Consider the following 17,662-nt stretch of genomic DNA (forward strand, 5'->3'; position numbering starts at 1 on the left):
GGTAACGGTATTTTTCATTACGATCGTTAGCGATATCCGTGCAAAGGGGAGATACCAGACGATGCACGAGGCAAAACGCGCGATAGAATTTTAACGAAACAAGAGTGCGCTTTCCAAAGTGCACCGTGGGAGTACGAAGGTTACGCTCGTCGAAAAACGTCGAACAAATGTTTCGACTGAAAGTAAAAAGTACGCGAGCATTTCGACGGCGACTCCCTCTCCGAGCATCATTTTATCTCGTTTGTTCGTCGAAGGGGAACGACTTGGTAGCTCGGTAGGTACAGAGGGCGGAGACACGGGGTGAGAAAAAAAAAAGGCTAGGGACGAATCGGCGGGGAGGGTGAACGGGAAGGAAGCAAAATACAGAAGAATGGTTTTCAATTCGACGCGTTCGCAAATATTTGCAGAACCGTCGAGAGGCAGCCTCGATGCAATCGGACCAACACTGTCGACAAACGATCGAAACTCCCCGTCGATGATCGATTTATTTCCGTAGGACGCGCGCAAGAAGCCGAAGGGACGGCGACGGAATTTTTCCCGGTCGAAGCCAATTAACTGGCATCGCCAATAGCGAGATCGTTCGTTGATCCGATAATCCGATTAACGGAGCCAAACTGTACGACTGCAGTTCATTATCCAATTGCGCTACCTACACAGTAACGGACTAACGTACCCGCTGTACTTTTCGTGATTCGAGGCGAAATATTACTTGGAACGCGCGCAGAAACACCAACGGAAAGCGTATATTACTTGATCGTGGAAGGAGGTAAGGCAGGCAGCCTCAAACGTGGGTATATTACGACGAGACATGATAGGAAGTAATATCTAGTACGTTTAGAGTAGCTTAAAGCGAATCTTAATTAATATTGGCAGAAACCCGTTGCAAAGGGGAAATTCGCAGTAATTACCGAGGCGACAGCCAATGAAGCGCGTGCCGCGACGTTGCTTGCTCACTCGCAATCGCTCACATAAATCTGCATACATCGGTTCAACGAAATAACGAAAGTGTCCTGCGTCAGCTCGACGGTCCGATTTGATTTACACTTGAAACCATTCCTGGCCCCTTCCCACGAGGAACGCCGCCGGATTGATAATTAAGCGTCGCGAGAATCTCTATTGCCTCATTAAGCGCGACTAGTTATGGAAAGCGAGCACTGTTCCCAGGCGTTCGCAGCGGTGCCTCTGTTAATGAACGTCTACGCTGCTCGATCAGCCAATTACAAAACTTCTCGCTCCAATTTCTGATAATTTCGAGGTACGCCAGTGTGCAGCCAGTCGAAGGAGGATCGTCGAGGTTGCTCGTCTTCGAGGAAGCCAGCTCGTTTGTGTGCCTTCCGCGGTATTATCGCCTTAAGGCTTCCCCGGGAATTATAGCTGTTGACAAACGTTCCAAAGCGGGGGACCGTTTTATTTTGCGCGGTTCATCGAGCGACCGAACCGCGGAAATCGCGCATTCAACAAGTAAAATATGAGCCTTCGACTAACGCAAGTCAAACAGCAAGACGCTCGTTCCTCGGTCGGGGGCTAGGCTCGATGGATCAAGCTTAATTACGAGCCGCTTCGCAAATATAAAGATTTCAAACGCTCGCAGACTGATCAGAGGAAACGGAATTTGCGATGTACCCGGAGAATTTGCCGAGAAACTTGCTGAAACTTGCTGTCGCCGGGCGAAACTAGTACGACTCGCAGTCGCGAGAGCTTCGCCCACGCGGCGTGTTTACCGATGGAACGCGGACAGAGTGCAAAGTAAATCGCCGCGATGCGAATTTAATTGACCGAATTCGGTAATCCCGTCCCACGGACCTGTTCCGCTCCAAGATTTATGCGACTACGCGAAACAGAACCGGGCGGTCCCGCTTATTCTCGAGGAAACACTTTAATCCCCCTTCAAACGGACGCGACGAAACGTACAGCGCGAAAGAGTGTCGAGGGCCTGTAGTTACCGGTAAAAAAATGTAAATTTATTCCTCTCGTCGGACGAGGAGCAAGGAGCATTTTCGGGTCGCGCGGCCATCCGGAAAGTCGTAGCCATCTTTAGGGCTGCTGCAACGCAGCGTTAACGAAGAGTTCATCGTGTACCGTAACTTAAGAGACTGATAACGAGGCCTGTTGTTCGCGAAACGCTGACGATGTCTAATCGTGTATACGTCCGGAAAATACCGTATCCATCCACCCTCTCCTTCCTCTCGTTTCGACTATATTGCCGTTCTACCCTCAGGAAGAATTTCGAAAGCGCGATGAAAACAAGAAAAGGGGAGAAACAGAGGAGAGAATCGAGGCGCGAGTCGTTTCCATCCTGGGACGTGTCAACTGCTAGACCAGGCTCGATAATTATCTGGAACGGGTAAGGGTTGAACAGCGTCGGTTCGTTAAATCCAACGTGTACACGCGAGAACGAAGGAGAGAGAGGTCGAGGGTGCACGTGCGCTGGTGGTTCCCGCCGGGGTTGTAGCCAAGTTGCGAAGAGAGGGCTCGGGTCTGGCCTCCTCTTTGTCGAGCGAATTACGTCCCAAGCAGGGCCTCGCGCTGTTTACGCGGAGGGCACGAGTCGACAATGAAAGAAACCGAGCGGAAACGGAAGTACATGCATCACGTTTACGGATCAAACTGGTGTTACACGAATCTACGCGTCGACCATCCCTGATTCCAACGGCGAATCCGAAAAATGGATTAATTAATATTAAAAGGTTGCTCTATGAATACCGTAAACCAGGGGAATGATGGTAATTTTAAACAACGTGCATTCTTCAGGTCATATTTAACCTGAAGCATTTATCATTTAATATTAATATTCTACATAGAAAATTTATAATTTAATAATTTATTATGGAAACATTGAACGTGTATGTGCCCGCGAAATTAATTGACTTTCATCAATATTGTATGAAAACGTATATAGCTCGAGTATTAAAATGTATATTGTGCGTAGTAAATTTGTCGGGAACAACATTCGTTTCCTTTGTTTGTACCGTTCTCGATTATTTCGGCGCAGTACTTATTAGAGCGGCACGCAGGGCTTTATTCCAACGGGCTTTATTAATACGCGAATGAAAGGTCAATTTTCCTAATATCTCTGGTAAATGTAATAACTTTTATTTACCTAATTGTCGATCAACGGAACGGTTTTTATCGGCAATGGCTGGTACTGGTACAAATGACACGGCACAAGGACTCGTTTCCCCCTCGAGGCTCGTCGCACTTCCGTATTCCATTCAAGTAAACACGTATACATACGTCAGTTAAACGCAATCGCTGTTATGAATATCTCACGCACTATAGCGACGTAATTACAGGGCGAACAGTTAACGGGAACAAAATGTTACTCGGGCCAGAGCAACTTTCAAAAGAGTTTGTCCACGCTACAATAAATCGTTATTAATGCCAATTCAGTTCGCACCGGGAGAATAGCAATTTATTACTGCGCCGTTAGAACCTGAACACCGATCGATTCGAAACAAAGGATCGTATCGAGGAGAAAACAAATTCAATTACGATTCCAATTTCTGTTACCGCTGCAGTTGAACGATGCGAAACACTCGACGTCGTAAACTACAAACTACGCCGCGACTAACCCCCAAAACTTTCATTCGCTAGCGGATGTTGATCTTGAAACGACAACGGTCCCTGTTTACATTCACGAGGTTCGAGAGAAACGCATAATGTACCAGCGTACGACCAGTAGCGACGTAGCAAATAGTATATGAAAAATGAATGACTCACCGGAACCGACGACGAGGGCGATCAGGAGGCAGACGATCGAAATGAAGAGAGCGCCGCGCTGATCCATGCTTCTGTCGTGGTGATGCAGCTCGTGGCACGTGGAGGCTCGATCACTTCATCGCCACTTCGAAGGAGGAACAAAATGCTCGAAACAACGCGGTAGGTGCGCGCACACGTGAGCAATATGAGAATATCGCGAACGACACGCGAACGGAACGGAGAAAAGAATCACACGATCGAACGGACGTGACGGTCGAGCGCGTACTGACGGGTCTCTGTAGCTTTCGCGTGCTCCCACCACCTGACCCCCCACTCCGACCAATCGCCACCCCCGCTCCTACTTCGTCGGTCGCCCGACAGCGGGCGTAGGTACTTCCTCGTCTGACCTACGATGTGTTTTCTCTACTGAAACTACTGGCGCGGTTTAAAACGCCGCTAGTTACCGTTCTCCGCTGACAGTGGCCCTGCGTCTATCGTGAACCAGCAACTTTTCAAATTGCAAGCCAATTAAGTGTGATTACTAACGCGATACGGTTTGTATTTTCAAATTCTCCGACGGTATTGAACGAAGGAAACTTTCGAATATGATACGGGAGGTAATTTTCCGGCAAACGATAGAGAGCGTATTATAATGGTGGATTTTTAATATTTTACTCCTCGTCGGTTAGGAATTGTTCGAACAATTAGAGATCGAGCACATGTTAGTACGGCGCAAATGAAATTTTATAGGAAATGTATGAGCGAATTCTTATTAACCTGCCAAGCGAACAACGTTTCCCTCGTTGTTCGTTACAATAGAATTTTCCTGGCTACGGTATTTTTCTTGAATACCATCAGGAGAAACGAAACATGGGAGGCAAGGATAATGGTAAGGAAATTTGAACGTTCATTAATAGTAGTTGCGTAGAAGTTTCTACTATAAATTCTAACGTGGACGCAGCGGATTCGACAAGGAATGGAAATCTGAGCCGATATCAGAGATATGGAATGGTCACTAACATTCTAAATGGACATCTCTGGAAAGTGGAACGGAAAAACAGATTGATGAAGAGTAGCGACCAAGACTGACAGCTAGTTCATACGCTGGAAAGAAATAAAACGAGGTACAGCCTGCCTCCTAACGTAATATGTTTCGCGGACGACAAAAGCAATAACATTGATTTATTATTTTCCAAGGGAGGAAGAAAGAGGAAACGTTACGAGAACCAACTCGGAAGGAAATACACGGAGTTACGTTGGGAAAAGGGGCTAGGTAAAAATTAAAGGGAAACTTCCAGTTCTTCGAGTAAAATCGTAATTCGTTACGTTACTTGTGATAGGCGAACAGCTAAAATGGTTGAATGTAATTTCGTCTTCGGAAGAGCTACCACCAGTTCCCCCGACAGATTCTTCGTAACTTCGTTTACTTTGCGAAACGCTTCCACTGTGACGTGAAAATAATATTGCGACGAACCGAAACGGCATAAAGTGGAAAAATATGTTGCTTTAATTCACCAAATAGATGGCAGGAATGAATTTTGAAGTATATTTACTATCTGCATCGACAATCGTTGAATTGATAGGTACAGCAGAATGAATGGCAGTCTCGCCGACCGTTTGGTTCTGCACGATTGAACAGAAGCTTACGCGGTTGGATGGAATTAATTTGTAGCTGCGCAACAATATAACGGACAATCGATTAAATCTCCCGTACCCGACAGTCACAGTTTTAATCGCTTTATAATCGCGTCATAACTGTCGTGTTTTTACCGCACGTCGCGCGAAACTAAATTCATTGAAATCCGTCGACTTCCCACTGCCTGACCATTATCGCGACCGCAATAGTCTCCCGTCATTTCTATCAAATCTTCGACATTATTCCGCCGTCCACAAAATTTGTTTATGCTCACCGACCGTTCTTCACACGATCGTATATATGCTCTGCCAATTACCAAGGGGGTTACGACATTGATTTCTACGAGCAACGTTGCACCGCCACAGAACAGTCGACAAATGAGGAACATCCACCAATTATCTCCGTGACTATTATCACTGCATCCAAGTCTAGTCGAATGCCATCAGTAGACTCGTTCGACACGAAGCGACAACGGTTTGTATGTACAATTTAATTAATGGTTGGCAAACGGCAGCTCATTCCTCTCGAAATAATATCCGGTCACATGCAAAGTGTAGCGAACCGTCTGACCAAGCGCCTGTTAGTACCACCGACTGAATCGTGCCACTGGAAGACCGCACAGCGCGTGGACCGAGTTTAACCTCCGTTTGGTGACTAAACTTACGCTAAAGTTACTACCAAGAAATTCCCGCAGTCCTTATCGAACGCAGACGAGACGTCCAACGCGTATACACGGCGATGCTTTAGCGGAGGCGCCAAGTTTACAAAATGGAGGAGAAAAAACGCTAATGGCTGACCATTATCACGGCTCATGGGTCCGTAGAGCGTCGACCACGATGTTAACCGCATAGTTCAAATAATTCCCGTGCGAGCATAAGTAAACAAGGGAAAACATCGGCGAACGGTAGGAATATGTGGATCGAGGGTGCACGCAAATGATCCCGCGTAACAGAGGTATATGTATACGTTGAAACAAGTCGAAGAAGGGGACTGGACGAAACTAATTATACATCAGGACACATCGCGCATGTGTGCGTGTTAAACGAGGTGGCCAGGATAGGACGAAGTTACTTCGTTGCTACGTAACTTCTCCTATCGTGGCAGTCCCGCTACACACAACTTCCGGCTTATTCCAACCCTATGTCTGGACGATCCGTCCAACTTTCGGAACATGCTTCGCGTTACGCTTGGGACGAATATTTCCGTCCTAAGCGTAAGACTGAAAAACAAACGGCCAGGGAGGAAGAGGTGGAGGGAAGGGGAGAAGAAGCTGAGGACATCGCGCCATGGAATTATTAAGCTCGACTCATCAGCATTTATTATTTCTCTGTTCTAGCCCCGGTTGTTAGGGAATAAGAATGTCGAGGAGAAAAAAAGTGGAGCCAGCAAAAATGCATCAGTAATTAAGAAATTGATGAGCCGACCCAGTTTCTCGGGGAAATCCCTGGTCGTGTGTACGAAAGTGTGCCTCTGTGTCACTGAATATTCAACGGGCCCTCATTAAATGCAAAGAGGCTATGAAACCGGAAGGAGCGTCCTCCGCCAGAGAATTTCAGAACTAAATAGAAAAGTTTCCGGCCGCGCGAACCTTTCCTCCGACAATAACTCGTTCGTGCTCGATGAAGGTTCGAAAATTTCTCCGATACGTATTCCCTTTGTCCGTCATCTTCTCGCGATTAGTAGCGCTCTACGTTTCCGAGCATATTCACTTTTGCACGCGACTACTTTTATGCAAACAGCTTCATTTGCGCCAGCGAATTATTTAACCACCCGAAAACCAGGGAAGAAGCCGGTCCTTTACGAGCATTTAACAAACTTTGCTAACGATCCACCGTCTCAGAGAAGTACACGAGATGGCAATCGAGCGGACCAGATCGAATTTAGCTACAATTTCCATCCGCAACGGGCATGGAAACGATCTGAAATTACTAGAATTACTACTATCCGTGATCGTAGTCGTGGCAAAACACGACTGTATCGCGAAGATACGTGTCTCGAGATAAGAACTGTATACGCACACTCTTCGAACCCGTTACCGTGGTCCAGCGATGCGTTAAATGGAGCAAACGAAAGCGTACCTGCAAGAGATCCCGATGGAACAAAGAAAGGGCCTCGTATGGAGTAGTTGAACCGATTTCGCGGGACACCGTGCCAGCCTCGGTTCCCCGTCTTCCAGGTCGTGGCTAACTTCCGGTTACTGTACTTCCGACTAACGACCCATCTAACTTCGGAATGTTCAAAGAGTGGACCGGAGCAGACCGTCAGTCGCAATGCTAGCGCCGAGGCAATTACTCGGGTGTAGTTCGTGCTCTGCAACTAGCAATTTCCAGTGATAGCGTTAACGAGAGACCGCAGAAAGGGGACTGTGCACGGGAATCTCAATGAAATTATCAACGCCGTCGTATCGTCCGCGCAATTTTACCGTATCTCGCGAGCGTGTAAATAAAAGCGCGTCCCTCGCGTGACCGTTTCGTTCGACCACCGGCGGATAACTGCCATCGATCAAGTCTGACAAGCGATTAGGTTATACCACTGTGGACTGCCCCGGAATACCCAGCGGCGTCTGATTAATCGCAGGTGTTTACTGCTGAGAACGTTGCCGGAGTGCTCTCGGAAGATCTCTATTCCAGACACAAGCCACGATTAATTAGACCAACGTAACCTGGGTCAGTTTAATTAGCGTTCCATTTTTTTTTCTCTTTCTTTTTACTCGCATCCGAAGAGCGTAAGTATAGAACGCGAAGGGAGAAAGGTCACGGCTTCGGATAAGAGGCAAATAAAAGGTGTGTACGGGCGGTCGATTTAAAAGGGTTGATTCAACGGTGGATAGGAGCCGGAAAGGTCGGTTCTCTAGACCATTTGCGGACGTTTCGAGCCATTAGGCGAAGCGGCGCAATTAACACGGTCGCCCATCGACACCCGCAAAAGTCCATTACGGCCGCCTTCGTTGTTTCCACCGTTCTGTTTTTCCTCCGCAAGCATCGTCGGGCCTTCGTGTGTCGATTTACCAACATCTCGCCTTCCTCTAACAGAAAATTTACAGTCTTACGCTGCACGGTCCACCATCGTTTAATTCTCGACTAGGAACTCGACAAGAACGAGCGACACTCGTATCGTGGACAGAGACAATTATAATTCCACGTTTCACACTGATTCCCAGTTCTTTCCCCTAGCTGCGATTCGACCAGCAAGAAGGCTGCGTAACAAGTGAGAACACCTAGCCTCGGCAAATGATTTTACCGCGAAAAACTGCAAACGAATTTCTTCCAGCCGAGATCAAAAGTGCGAAGCTTTTTCTCGCTCGCTGGAGGGGGTGAGTTAGGGGTGCAGGAAGTCGAGTAATAAGTCTGATCTGTCGCGAGATTGCGAGAGGGAAGTCTCAACGGTGGATAGTGGAAGGAAGGTAGCTGCTGGATGGTCGAGATGGGAACAAAGGGAGCACGACGAAGACAAGTGAACGAGAAGCGGGCAGAGAAGGGTTGGCAGGTAGTTAGGCAAAAAAAAAAGAAAGAGAGGATCAATTCCTCTCCTCCCCCGCTGCCATCTCCCGCGAACGATCATTCTTCTTCTTCCTCTTCCTCGTCACGCTTCTTTTTCTTCCGGTCAGCGTGACTTCTCGCCTTTACTTGAACACCCTTAATGTCCCATGATACATCATCCCTTTAGCGCGGCTTCGTTCGTATCCTCCAAGGATATCCTCCCTCGATACCTCCCTCTTCTACCCGCCAATTGATTCACGAGCAGTCCAGCAAAGTGATCACTCTACCAAAAATACCCCCACGATCCTCGTCCGATGGAACGTTTTCGAATAAACGCCGAACAAGTATCGAGGATTCTTTCGTAATGGTTCCAGATCTTATCCGCTGCAGATTTCGCACGCAGCTGTGATGTTTATCGCTTTTAAACTTCCGCAATGTTCACGATCGTTAAACACGAGCGATACGTTCGACGCGAGGTGGGACTAGAATTGGAACGTTTCCTGCGTGAAACAGATATTTACGGGACAATTGTTTACTTAACGGAGCGAAACATAATCTATCGGTATCAATTCCACTCCAAAGGGCTACCAAAAAGTTTACGTTCGTCGACTGATTACAAGCGAATAATTCTACCGCACCCCATACCTTGCCCTTCGACCCACCCTTCCGATTGAAAGATAATAAGCTCGAATCTTTGAACCGTTTTAATAAAATAAAAAAAAAAGAGAGGACAACGTCTCGTGGTTCCTGGTCTTTGGTCACTCGGATTTGTTGGTCATTTTATCCTGCTCCTCCCCTTCCTTCGCCTATCCTCTCGTAGTCGAAGGTCGATTCAAGATAAAACATCGCGCGGAACGACGATTTAAGCTGACGCGGTTGTTTCATTAGGACCGGTTCGTTAGGAATTCCAGAAAGGTGACCGACCGTGTAGCAAAAATTCCGACGTACCCGTTAAATCCCGATCTACCTCGGCCCGATTCTTCCGAATTCCATTGTCGCGATTAAACCGTGGTCCCGAAGAATGGTCAAGGATTTAAATAATTTAGCCGAGCAAATGACCCGTTAGATAAACGTTGCATCCGAAAGTAATTACGCGGCATTACTGCCAATTACGACAGCCGTTTGATTACGAGCGTCAAGAGTCATCGTCGAGCTCGTTGCCCCGCTAACGACGGACCGCATCGTTTTCTAATGGAAACACGGAACATCGATTCGAGCAGACGAAACGTGATCAAACGGGAACGAGGATGGAGTAGCGTTGAAGGACAATTAACGACGCAGCTGCATCTGACACCGGCGGAACAGCACTCCATCAAACCGCGATGACGGGTTTTCAAAACGCAGCTACCGCGTTGAACATACGGGCACCCCTCGTAGGCATTGTGCCTCGACGTTCCACCGATGGAACTCCCCCGCTTCCGGTTCTTCCCGACGACTAGGAAGTCGGAGCGTTCTCCAGCTGCCTAATTTGACCAAACTCGAATCAGCGTTCGTAATCGAAGTCGGCTGAAGTGATTACGCATTCGATTGTGAGGAAGTAGTGCGTCGCGCGCACATCTGCGACGAGACGGAACCGACACGTGGCACCGTTTAATATAGAAACTGCTATGTTCGTTTCCGGTGGAACGGCATATCGCGTTGCGAGCAAGAAGCGTTATAAATCAATTCCACCCCCCCCCCCCCCCCCGATATGGTATTTTCCCCTCGTCGTTTCTCTTCTTTCTCCCTGCGCAGAGTTGATACGCTGCAGCTTTCTTCAATTTTGTCAAACGATCAATTTTCTATCGAGCCAAGTGTTCTGTAAAAACAAAGAGCAAAGAAACGTAATATTGAATGAATTATTTTATCATCGAGGTAAGACCGGATTAGACTCGTTATCGATCTGCGCTGTATTGGAGATACATACCTCGGAAAACGATATTGAATGAAGCTGAGTATGGCGTGATAATAATCGTTTATTATAAATAACTATTAACACGTTCTCCTGCCACGTACATCATCTTACGTGTTTTCCTGTTTCTTTTTTTTCTTTTTTTTTTCCTTTTTGTTTCGCTTCGTTCATTGCTTAGGAATCCATGCAATAGTATACGTTACATTGGAGCATTTTATCCAGATACTTCGGAATTACAAACATTTACTTGTAATGCGTTATAATTATTCGTGTGACGATTATTTACAGAAAGAACGATCATCAATACTGGCGAGACAATTCGACCAGTAAATTTTACAACTAACCATAGTTATTCGCTGATAGAGAACGGGGCAATACTAATTATACGGAGCAGGGATCCGATCGTGGCCGCGTTTCGTATACGCGACGTCTCGCGGGGATCGCTGCGTCTTCGTTAATGCCATCGCCGTACTTCTTTTTTTTTTGTGTTTTTCTTTTTTCATTATTATCATATCAAATGCAACGGTGTTTCGGATGATCCGAATGTCCATAGCTCTTTTTATCTACGAGGAAGTGCAGGATCCACAGTGTGATCCTTCTATTCCCTTCGTTTTCGCTTTCAATCGATTCGTTAAAAAAGAAAAGAAACAAAGAATACCAAAAAACGAAACAGAACGCTTGTAAGAAAAGAAAAGTGTATCATCGTTCGAATGTAAATACCCGAATTGTTGCTTCTTCTTGTCCCGAGTGAAGGCTACCCGATAAAACCCGTCCGAACCGATCCGATCTCGATCTGTATAGTTCGTTCTTCGATGAAACCCGTCGAAAGGAAATCCTCGGTCTGTTGAAAAATATGCGATCGTTTTTTTTTACAAGCCGAACACATCGTACTATTATTTCCCGTAAAAAATAGAGTGCGGACCGATAATCGATACAGGCACGATAAATATTTAATCACACTGCGCACACGTATCAAGTGCTAACCGCATCATGCATTATGGAGCAATTTTCTGCAATCGTTTTCTACTCGCAAAACGAGTGCAATGCGACACGCTGAGGCTAAACGAGGCGAGACGATTCGCAGCGAAATAAAAGGAAAGAGAATAGAACGGTAGGTAGCAACGACGAACGAAACCGTGGACGCTGTTAACGGGATTTGCGACAGCCGGCCTTAAATAAAATCGTTCGACTCGCGCAAAACTTACAATGCATAGGTACACACGCATATATTCGTCGATAAATAAAGGGTTCTAGGTCGTATCGTTGTTCTATAGTGTCCCGTGATCGTTACCAAAATCGTCTCGTTCGATGGATATGGTATTGTGTCGTTTAAATTCGGTCGCATTGCTAATAGGGGTGGGGGAGATACCGGCTACGTAAACGAGGAACACGTATAATAAATATCGAATAACAGTTGTTACTTACAGTAATACGAAGTAGTAGAATGCAGCGTACATATAGCATAGCAGTAGCCACAGAGAGTACCTACTACGTACGAGTTATTTTTTTTTCACATTCATACTAGACTTTTCAATCGTTAGCTATTTCTCTCACTTTCCCCCCTTTTGATACCGATTCAGTCTGTCCATTCTTCGCGTTCGCTCTTCGTCCGCACGCATTACTATTATTATTATTATTATTATTATTCGTGCTTTCGAATCTCTCGCTCACGCATATATCAGGCAGGCAGGCAGGCAGGCACAAACACACACGCGCGCACGTACGTACATTTTATTATCTTCGTCCTTCCCGATTCTCCTCTCGTTTCATCGACATCGTCATGTGTACAACGAAAAGATACAGCGACCTCTTTCACTCACCAAATCATCCGCCAATTGAACTGAAATTTAACCGCGCGCTAGGACTCCCTCTCGAATCCTCGGTCAGTCTCTGTTATTAGTCCGTCCGTAACACAAACAATATAGACTTTTCAAAATGTCCAACAATGTTTATTAACATTCTTTAGCTATTCACACACTTTCGAAACCATCTTCTCCATCTCAACGTCCGTGTCGATATCGTGGTGTACGTGATTACTGGCACTTGCGTTGCTGATGGGACCGACGGAGTTACCAATCGGCGTGGAAAGTGCGGTGTCCGGAGGTACCGTCGTCGACGTTGCCGGTGTATTCGGGGTACCTGGAGTGCCGGACAGCTCGATCGGCGAACCCGGAGACGCGAGCGGTTCTACCAGATCCTCTAAACCCTCGGGAGTCGGTAGCTTACTTAACTCTTCCCTCAACAAACTGTAATGTCTCTGGAAAATATTAACAGACAACTTCGATATATGCTTTTTTTCAACTAAATTGAACGATACTACAATTACACGTAAAAGCGTTCTCAATTACCCTTAAAGCTAATGCGTTTAGAGAGAGAGTACGACCAAATCTACGATCTGATCCGTGTAATTCCATATCCCTTATCCATCCTTCTAGTTGTGCAACAATTTCGTGTCTCTTTATCCAGAAGTGAGTATGTATAACCTGTGAAATTGTTATCAAACACCAGTTTCGATAAACATCCAACAAATAATTACGATACGTAACGTAGAATCATGTTCAGAGTGTTTTACCTCTTTGAAACAAGGACATGGATTGCGAATTTGATCAAGCATCGCCCACTTGGCGGTAGCTTGGCAAATGTTCGCATTGTACTCTTGACTAGATTGAGCTCCGCTCGTTGTACCGCGTGTCCGTTCGTATCCTGGTTCGTTGAAATAAGGCTCTGATACCAAAATCAATGACTGTATCGAAACTAAGACCTGTATTGACATTAAAACAGAATTCGTACTCGGTGACTTCTTCAGATTCTACACTGCACACTCTAGCTTTACTATGCTTTACAGTATCTACGCTTACCTGCAGGAAACTACTAGTGTGCGCACTCCATTTTTCCTCGGGGCGACCGTGCCAAGTGTTCAGTACGCTCAGGCAGACTTTTCCGTCGTTGTACAGATTTGGATTGAACCGCACGGTGTGACGACCAGTAGTTTCTAGGTTTATTAACATCGGGCTATTCGGATAGTCCGGGGGAAAAAATACGTCAAACTCGAAACACCCGTTCGCGTACGGCGTTTCTGCTGGCCCTGTTATGAGTACCTAAAACACGGAAATATCGAAAGTGAAGTACGCCTCGCACCTCTGTTGGGCAAATTATTTATCACGCTAAAATTACCTTCATTACGTCTAATCTATCCGCGTCACACCTAACGAAAACGCTGCTACTGTACGATAAAGGTAACGCAGTGGAAAGCGTAGCTGCTTCTTGCGCCAATCGTTTTACTCTTGTCGGATGACTTCTTTCGCCAGCTGCTCTCATAGTAGACTCGAAGTGATACGAAACAGCAAACTTGTAACCACCAGCTTCTGGATTCTCGGTAATCATTTCAAACGTATCTACAATTACACGAAATTCATTGAGTTAATCTTGAACCGAAATATCGAAATTTAAATCAAGTTAATCTCAAGTTGAGTCGCATCAACTTACCAAATTGTAAATTCTTCATAACTTCTATGTATCGTTGTTCGACAGAGTGCAGAGGTAACTCTGGTGCTGTGGGGCTAGGGCCAGGCAGCTCTTCCTCTATTCCTGCTAATCTGGAGGTAGCATTTTGCACTATAGTGGCGCTCTCTTGAATGTCAGGAATCAATGTTGCCAGGCCTTCGTCCTGTTCCGTATCGTCCGGATACTTGAACAACGTCTTCGCCTTGCTATTACTCCTGGTACGATTGATCTTGTGAACGTACGTGTCCACGCAAACCCTCATGCTGGACAAGAGGGACACAACGGACGGCTCGGTGGATTTCCCGCCTCTAGGCAGCAGGAGAGGGGCCAGCTGATTCGAAAGTGCCATAGCTCTGAGCAGTTGCAGTACCGCACGGTATAGAGGGATATGCCTCGCCATGTCCAACACTGAGTCGTTTCTCAAGTACGAGGACAAGGCAGGAAGTAGACACGAACGAGCCAACAGATCGGGAAAAGATACCGGCAATTCTCTTTGCGTTTGTCCACCGGAACCAATGTAACTGGCTAAAACTTGCAGTAATACTGTGACATGCTCTTCCTCGGATCTCTGCCGCATCAAAGCCTGCTCAACGTTCCACGACTGCTGTATGGAGCCAGTGCCGAATCCGGTGCCCTTCGCCCAATATAAATGCGAATTATCGTCGCTGCGTCCTGCCTCGCCTTGATTACCAGTTAGTTTTTGCTCCGTGTTCTCGCCTTGATTCGTCTGATGGGTGAATACAGCCAAGCAATTCAATAGCAGCAGCATAGCGCCCACTTCGATGGTAGTCTTGCGCAGGAGAAGGCCGTCGTCTGTAGTCGCGGGCGTCGCGTCCAGTAATTGCTTTAGAACTTGGAATGGTAAAGTGGGTAGCAACGTGGCTAACGGGGACGTTAGAACGTCGCCACCTTCACCATCATCCGAAACGCCTAAAGCAAGACGTAATAAACACTGTGCCCGTTTCCGATCTCTTAAGAGTACTTCCGCGTAGCCAGGAAGTCGGAGAAACAATCCAAAAGCAGCAAGAGAGTGTGGCGGCACGTAAGCAGCCGGTGACAATGCCCACGGGGAAGAATTGTTTCCACCTTCTTCTACGATTTCCCAAGAATCGATAGAGACATCGTTAAGCTCGACCCATTCTTCGTACGTTTGTTCCAGTGAGGGGAGCGTGACAGGTGGAGGTCTAGAATCTGGATAGACCAGCGGTAAATGTCGTGCCAATACCGCCAAACCTCCTCCGGCACTGAACACGCCTAACGAACTTTCTATACTTCTATAATTCAATAATTCACTGTCGTTCTGTTTCGTTATGTCCTCTGAAAAATACGAGAAATTATCAATTAACATCTGTCTTCGATTAACATCGTTGTATTCATATAATTCATACCTTTCGAATCTTTATTACGTTGACGTAATATAAGATGCAAACAAGGTTCCGATAAGGATATACCACTGTCCTCGGCGATAGCCAGAAGTTGTGCTATGGTCAACTGCGGTGGTAAAGGAGTATTGGGTCGTGATGAATGTATTAGGTATTGTTGATTAGTAGAATTGTTAGGATTCTGTTGAACATTATTATTCGATGTTTTGCTAGTGCTCGCCGCTCCGTCTACTGAAATCAAATTTAAAACAGGATCAATGTTATCGTACTTTATTCTGTATGTAACATATACGTAAAACTATGTACATAATTAACGACTTACCAGAGTTCATTCGCGACTTTCTTACGATAGGGCCGCGAGCTTGTGATCTGTTAGAAGCTTCTTTGGCCCTTTTATCTTTCGCTGTGTTCCCGGCAGCTACGCTTAGTGTATCTACTATAAAGGCCATACCAGACTCCCAAAGTTCTCTGGAGCGATTGTTATTCGTTCCAGTTTCATTACTTTTATACGTATTGGGTAATAATAAAAAAAGCCAAGTACCTTCAAGCACAAAATTTGCGAATTAAATTATAATTATAGCACGCGTATAATTACTGTTAATTAACGAGAACAATACTTACCAGATACTTGTTGTAATATATCCGCTACGGTTGATTGAGTAGACATGTACAATAGCTGATGGTAATGACCGAGTGGATGAGCTGGGTGCGGAGGCATCGACAGCATACTGTAATTGGCTGCCGTGTTTGAAACTTTCATAGGTGCATCGGAAGTTACGGACACCAATACTTTCTCACCTTCCAGTAATAATTGCAAAATCAATCGTCTCGTGAAACCCGAAATTCCATGGAGATAGCGTATATCTGTTCGATAAATATCAATTAGTATAAAGTACGCGAAATAAATGAAACTCTATCTTAATATAAACGGAAGCACATCTTACTAGAAGTTGTTCGTTGTTGAGAAATCACATCGGTCAATAATTCCGCTAACAACTTTTGATTTTCGAAATGACACCAACAACATCTAGATAAAAATTTAATCATCGCACTTTCCAACGAAGCGTACGATACACTTGTTTTGGAACATCTGCAAAATATAAACGATTTTTTAGTAGGCAATTTCTTTAATATATTCGTAAAATATCTTGTATAATTCTACCTTAAAGAAGATAAAGACGGATTTTCTATAGGTCGATTACTGAGAAGAGAAAGAAGAGGTAACCAAAATCCACGACCCTCTTTTCCAAGCCAATCGCGCATTCTGCCTTCGGAACATACAAGCGTCAAAAACTCCAACACCATCGCTATACTCTCTGGTTCCGTCATGCATAACCCGTCTGAAAAATTATCATCGTGGTATTTTCAAAGTCTGTAATATTTTTAAGGGTTACAAGTTTATAAAAAGTATACTTACCAAAGTGATTATTCGTATCCATAGAAGTTTCACCAGCTTTATCGTTGTCGGTTAAGCCACCTAGGGTGTTACTCTGACAAGTATTCTCCGCAGACATCCGTCTACTCTGCGGCTGTTCTCGTTGTGAATTCTCCAAATTACAAAAATCTGTTGGAGAAAATTCAGTCTCATAAGTAAACTGTATCCTACCAGTTGAAGTAATTTTAAATTACAGAAAAGATTACTTACCGGTAATCAATACCGTTAACAAAGTAGGAAGTCCAGAATCGATCAATTGCTGAATACCTGGTGGAGACCGAGCGGCTGCAGCCACGGTAAGCAACTGTCCTTCTGTTAAGTTCAATCGTTTATATTCTGGCAATACGTAACGATAATACCACTCTTCGCCATTGAACTCGCTCTTTCTATCATCCGTTTGTCCTTCCCTTTCTTTACGATCATCCGATATAGATGCAGAATGATCCGTTGCGATGTTGGGAACCAAGATTTGTACCCTCTGAAGAAGCAAAGGGAACAACATCGGTCTCACGTAACAAAACGCGCAAAGAGCTGAATCAACTGCCTGCTTTAAAGCCGAATCCGTTCCCAAAATCAAGGTCCACTGATATAAAGCGCTAGAAAAATAAAAACAAAAATCATAGCTTGTATTAAAAC

The 17,662-nt window shown here is 45.5% G+C and overlaps 3 protein-coding genes across 7 annotated transcripts in view; all 3 read right to left on the reverse strand.

Moving 5' to 3' along the window:
- LOC143426797 (uncharacterized) overlaps positions 1-3,925 on the reverse strand; it is a 107,275-nt gene extending 103,350 nt beyond the window's left edge. For both annotated transcript variants that reach the window (XM_076900455.1, XM_076900446.1), the window contains exon 1: positions 3,721-3,925. In XM_076900455.1, coding sequence (XP_076756570.1) covers positions 3,721-3,787 — 67 coding nt within the window. In that variant the 5' untranslated portion in view covers positions 3,788-3,925. The remainder of the gene's footprint in view (positions 1-3,720) is intronic.
- The window catches only part of Pnpase (polyribonucleotide nucleotidyltransferase 1), a 159,182-nt gene extending 149,303 nt beyond the window's left edge, over positions 1-9,879 (reverse strand). The window contains exon 1 of the mRNA XM_076900564.1: positions 9,874-9,879. The gene's annotated coding sequence lies outside the window, so the exon portion shown is untranslated. The remainder of the gene's footprint in view (positions 1-9,873) is intronic.
- The window catches only part of Bruce (BIR repeat containing ubiquitin-conjugating enzyme), a 167,438-nt gene that overhangs the window by 134,281 nt on the left and 15,495 nt on the right, over positions 1-17,662 (reverse strand). For 2 of the 4 annotated variants that reach the window (XM_076900421.1, XM_076900401.1), the window contains 13 exons: positions 17,237-17,622; positions 17,009-17,155; positions 16,754-16,931; positions 16,536-16,681; positions 16,213-16,455; positions 15,914-16,132; positions 15,598-15,822; positions 14,192-15,526; positions 13,880-14,100; positions 13,564-13,803; positions 13,278-13,466; positions 13,054-13,188; positions 10,752-12,962 (listed from right to left, as the gene is read on the reverse strand). In XM_076900421.1, the coding sequence (XP_076756536.1) occupies positions 12,672-12,962; positions 13,054-13,188; positions 13,278-13,466; positions 13,564-13,803; positions 13,880-14,100; positions 14,192-15,526; positions 15,598-15,822; positions 15,914-16,132; positions 16,213-16,455; positions 16,536-16,681; positions 16,754-16,931; positions 17,009-17,155; positions 17,237-17,622 (3,955 nt within the window). In that variant the 3' untranslated portion in view covers positions 10,752-12,671. Of the gene's footprint in view, positions 1-10,751; positions 12,963-13,053; positions 13,189-13,277; positions 13,467-13,563; positions 13,804-13,879; positions 14,101-14,191; positions 15,527-15,597; positions 15,823-15,913; positions 16,133-16,212; positions 16,456-16,535; positions 16,682-16,753; positions 16,932-17,008; positions 17,156-17,236; positions 17,623-17,662 lie in introns of those variants that run through there. The other 2 variants (XR_013102184.1, XM_076900413.1) reach the window with 2 other exon arrangements.

This window comes from Xylocopa sonorina, chromosome 1, assembly GCF_050948175.1.
Source record: "Xylocopa sonorina isolate GNS202 chromosome 1, iyXylSono1_principal, whole genome shotgun sequence".
Lineage (NCBI taxonomy): Eukaryota > Metazoa > Arthropoda > Insecta > Hymenoptera > Apidae > Xylocopa > Xylocopa sonorina.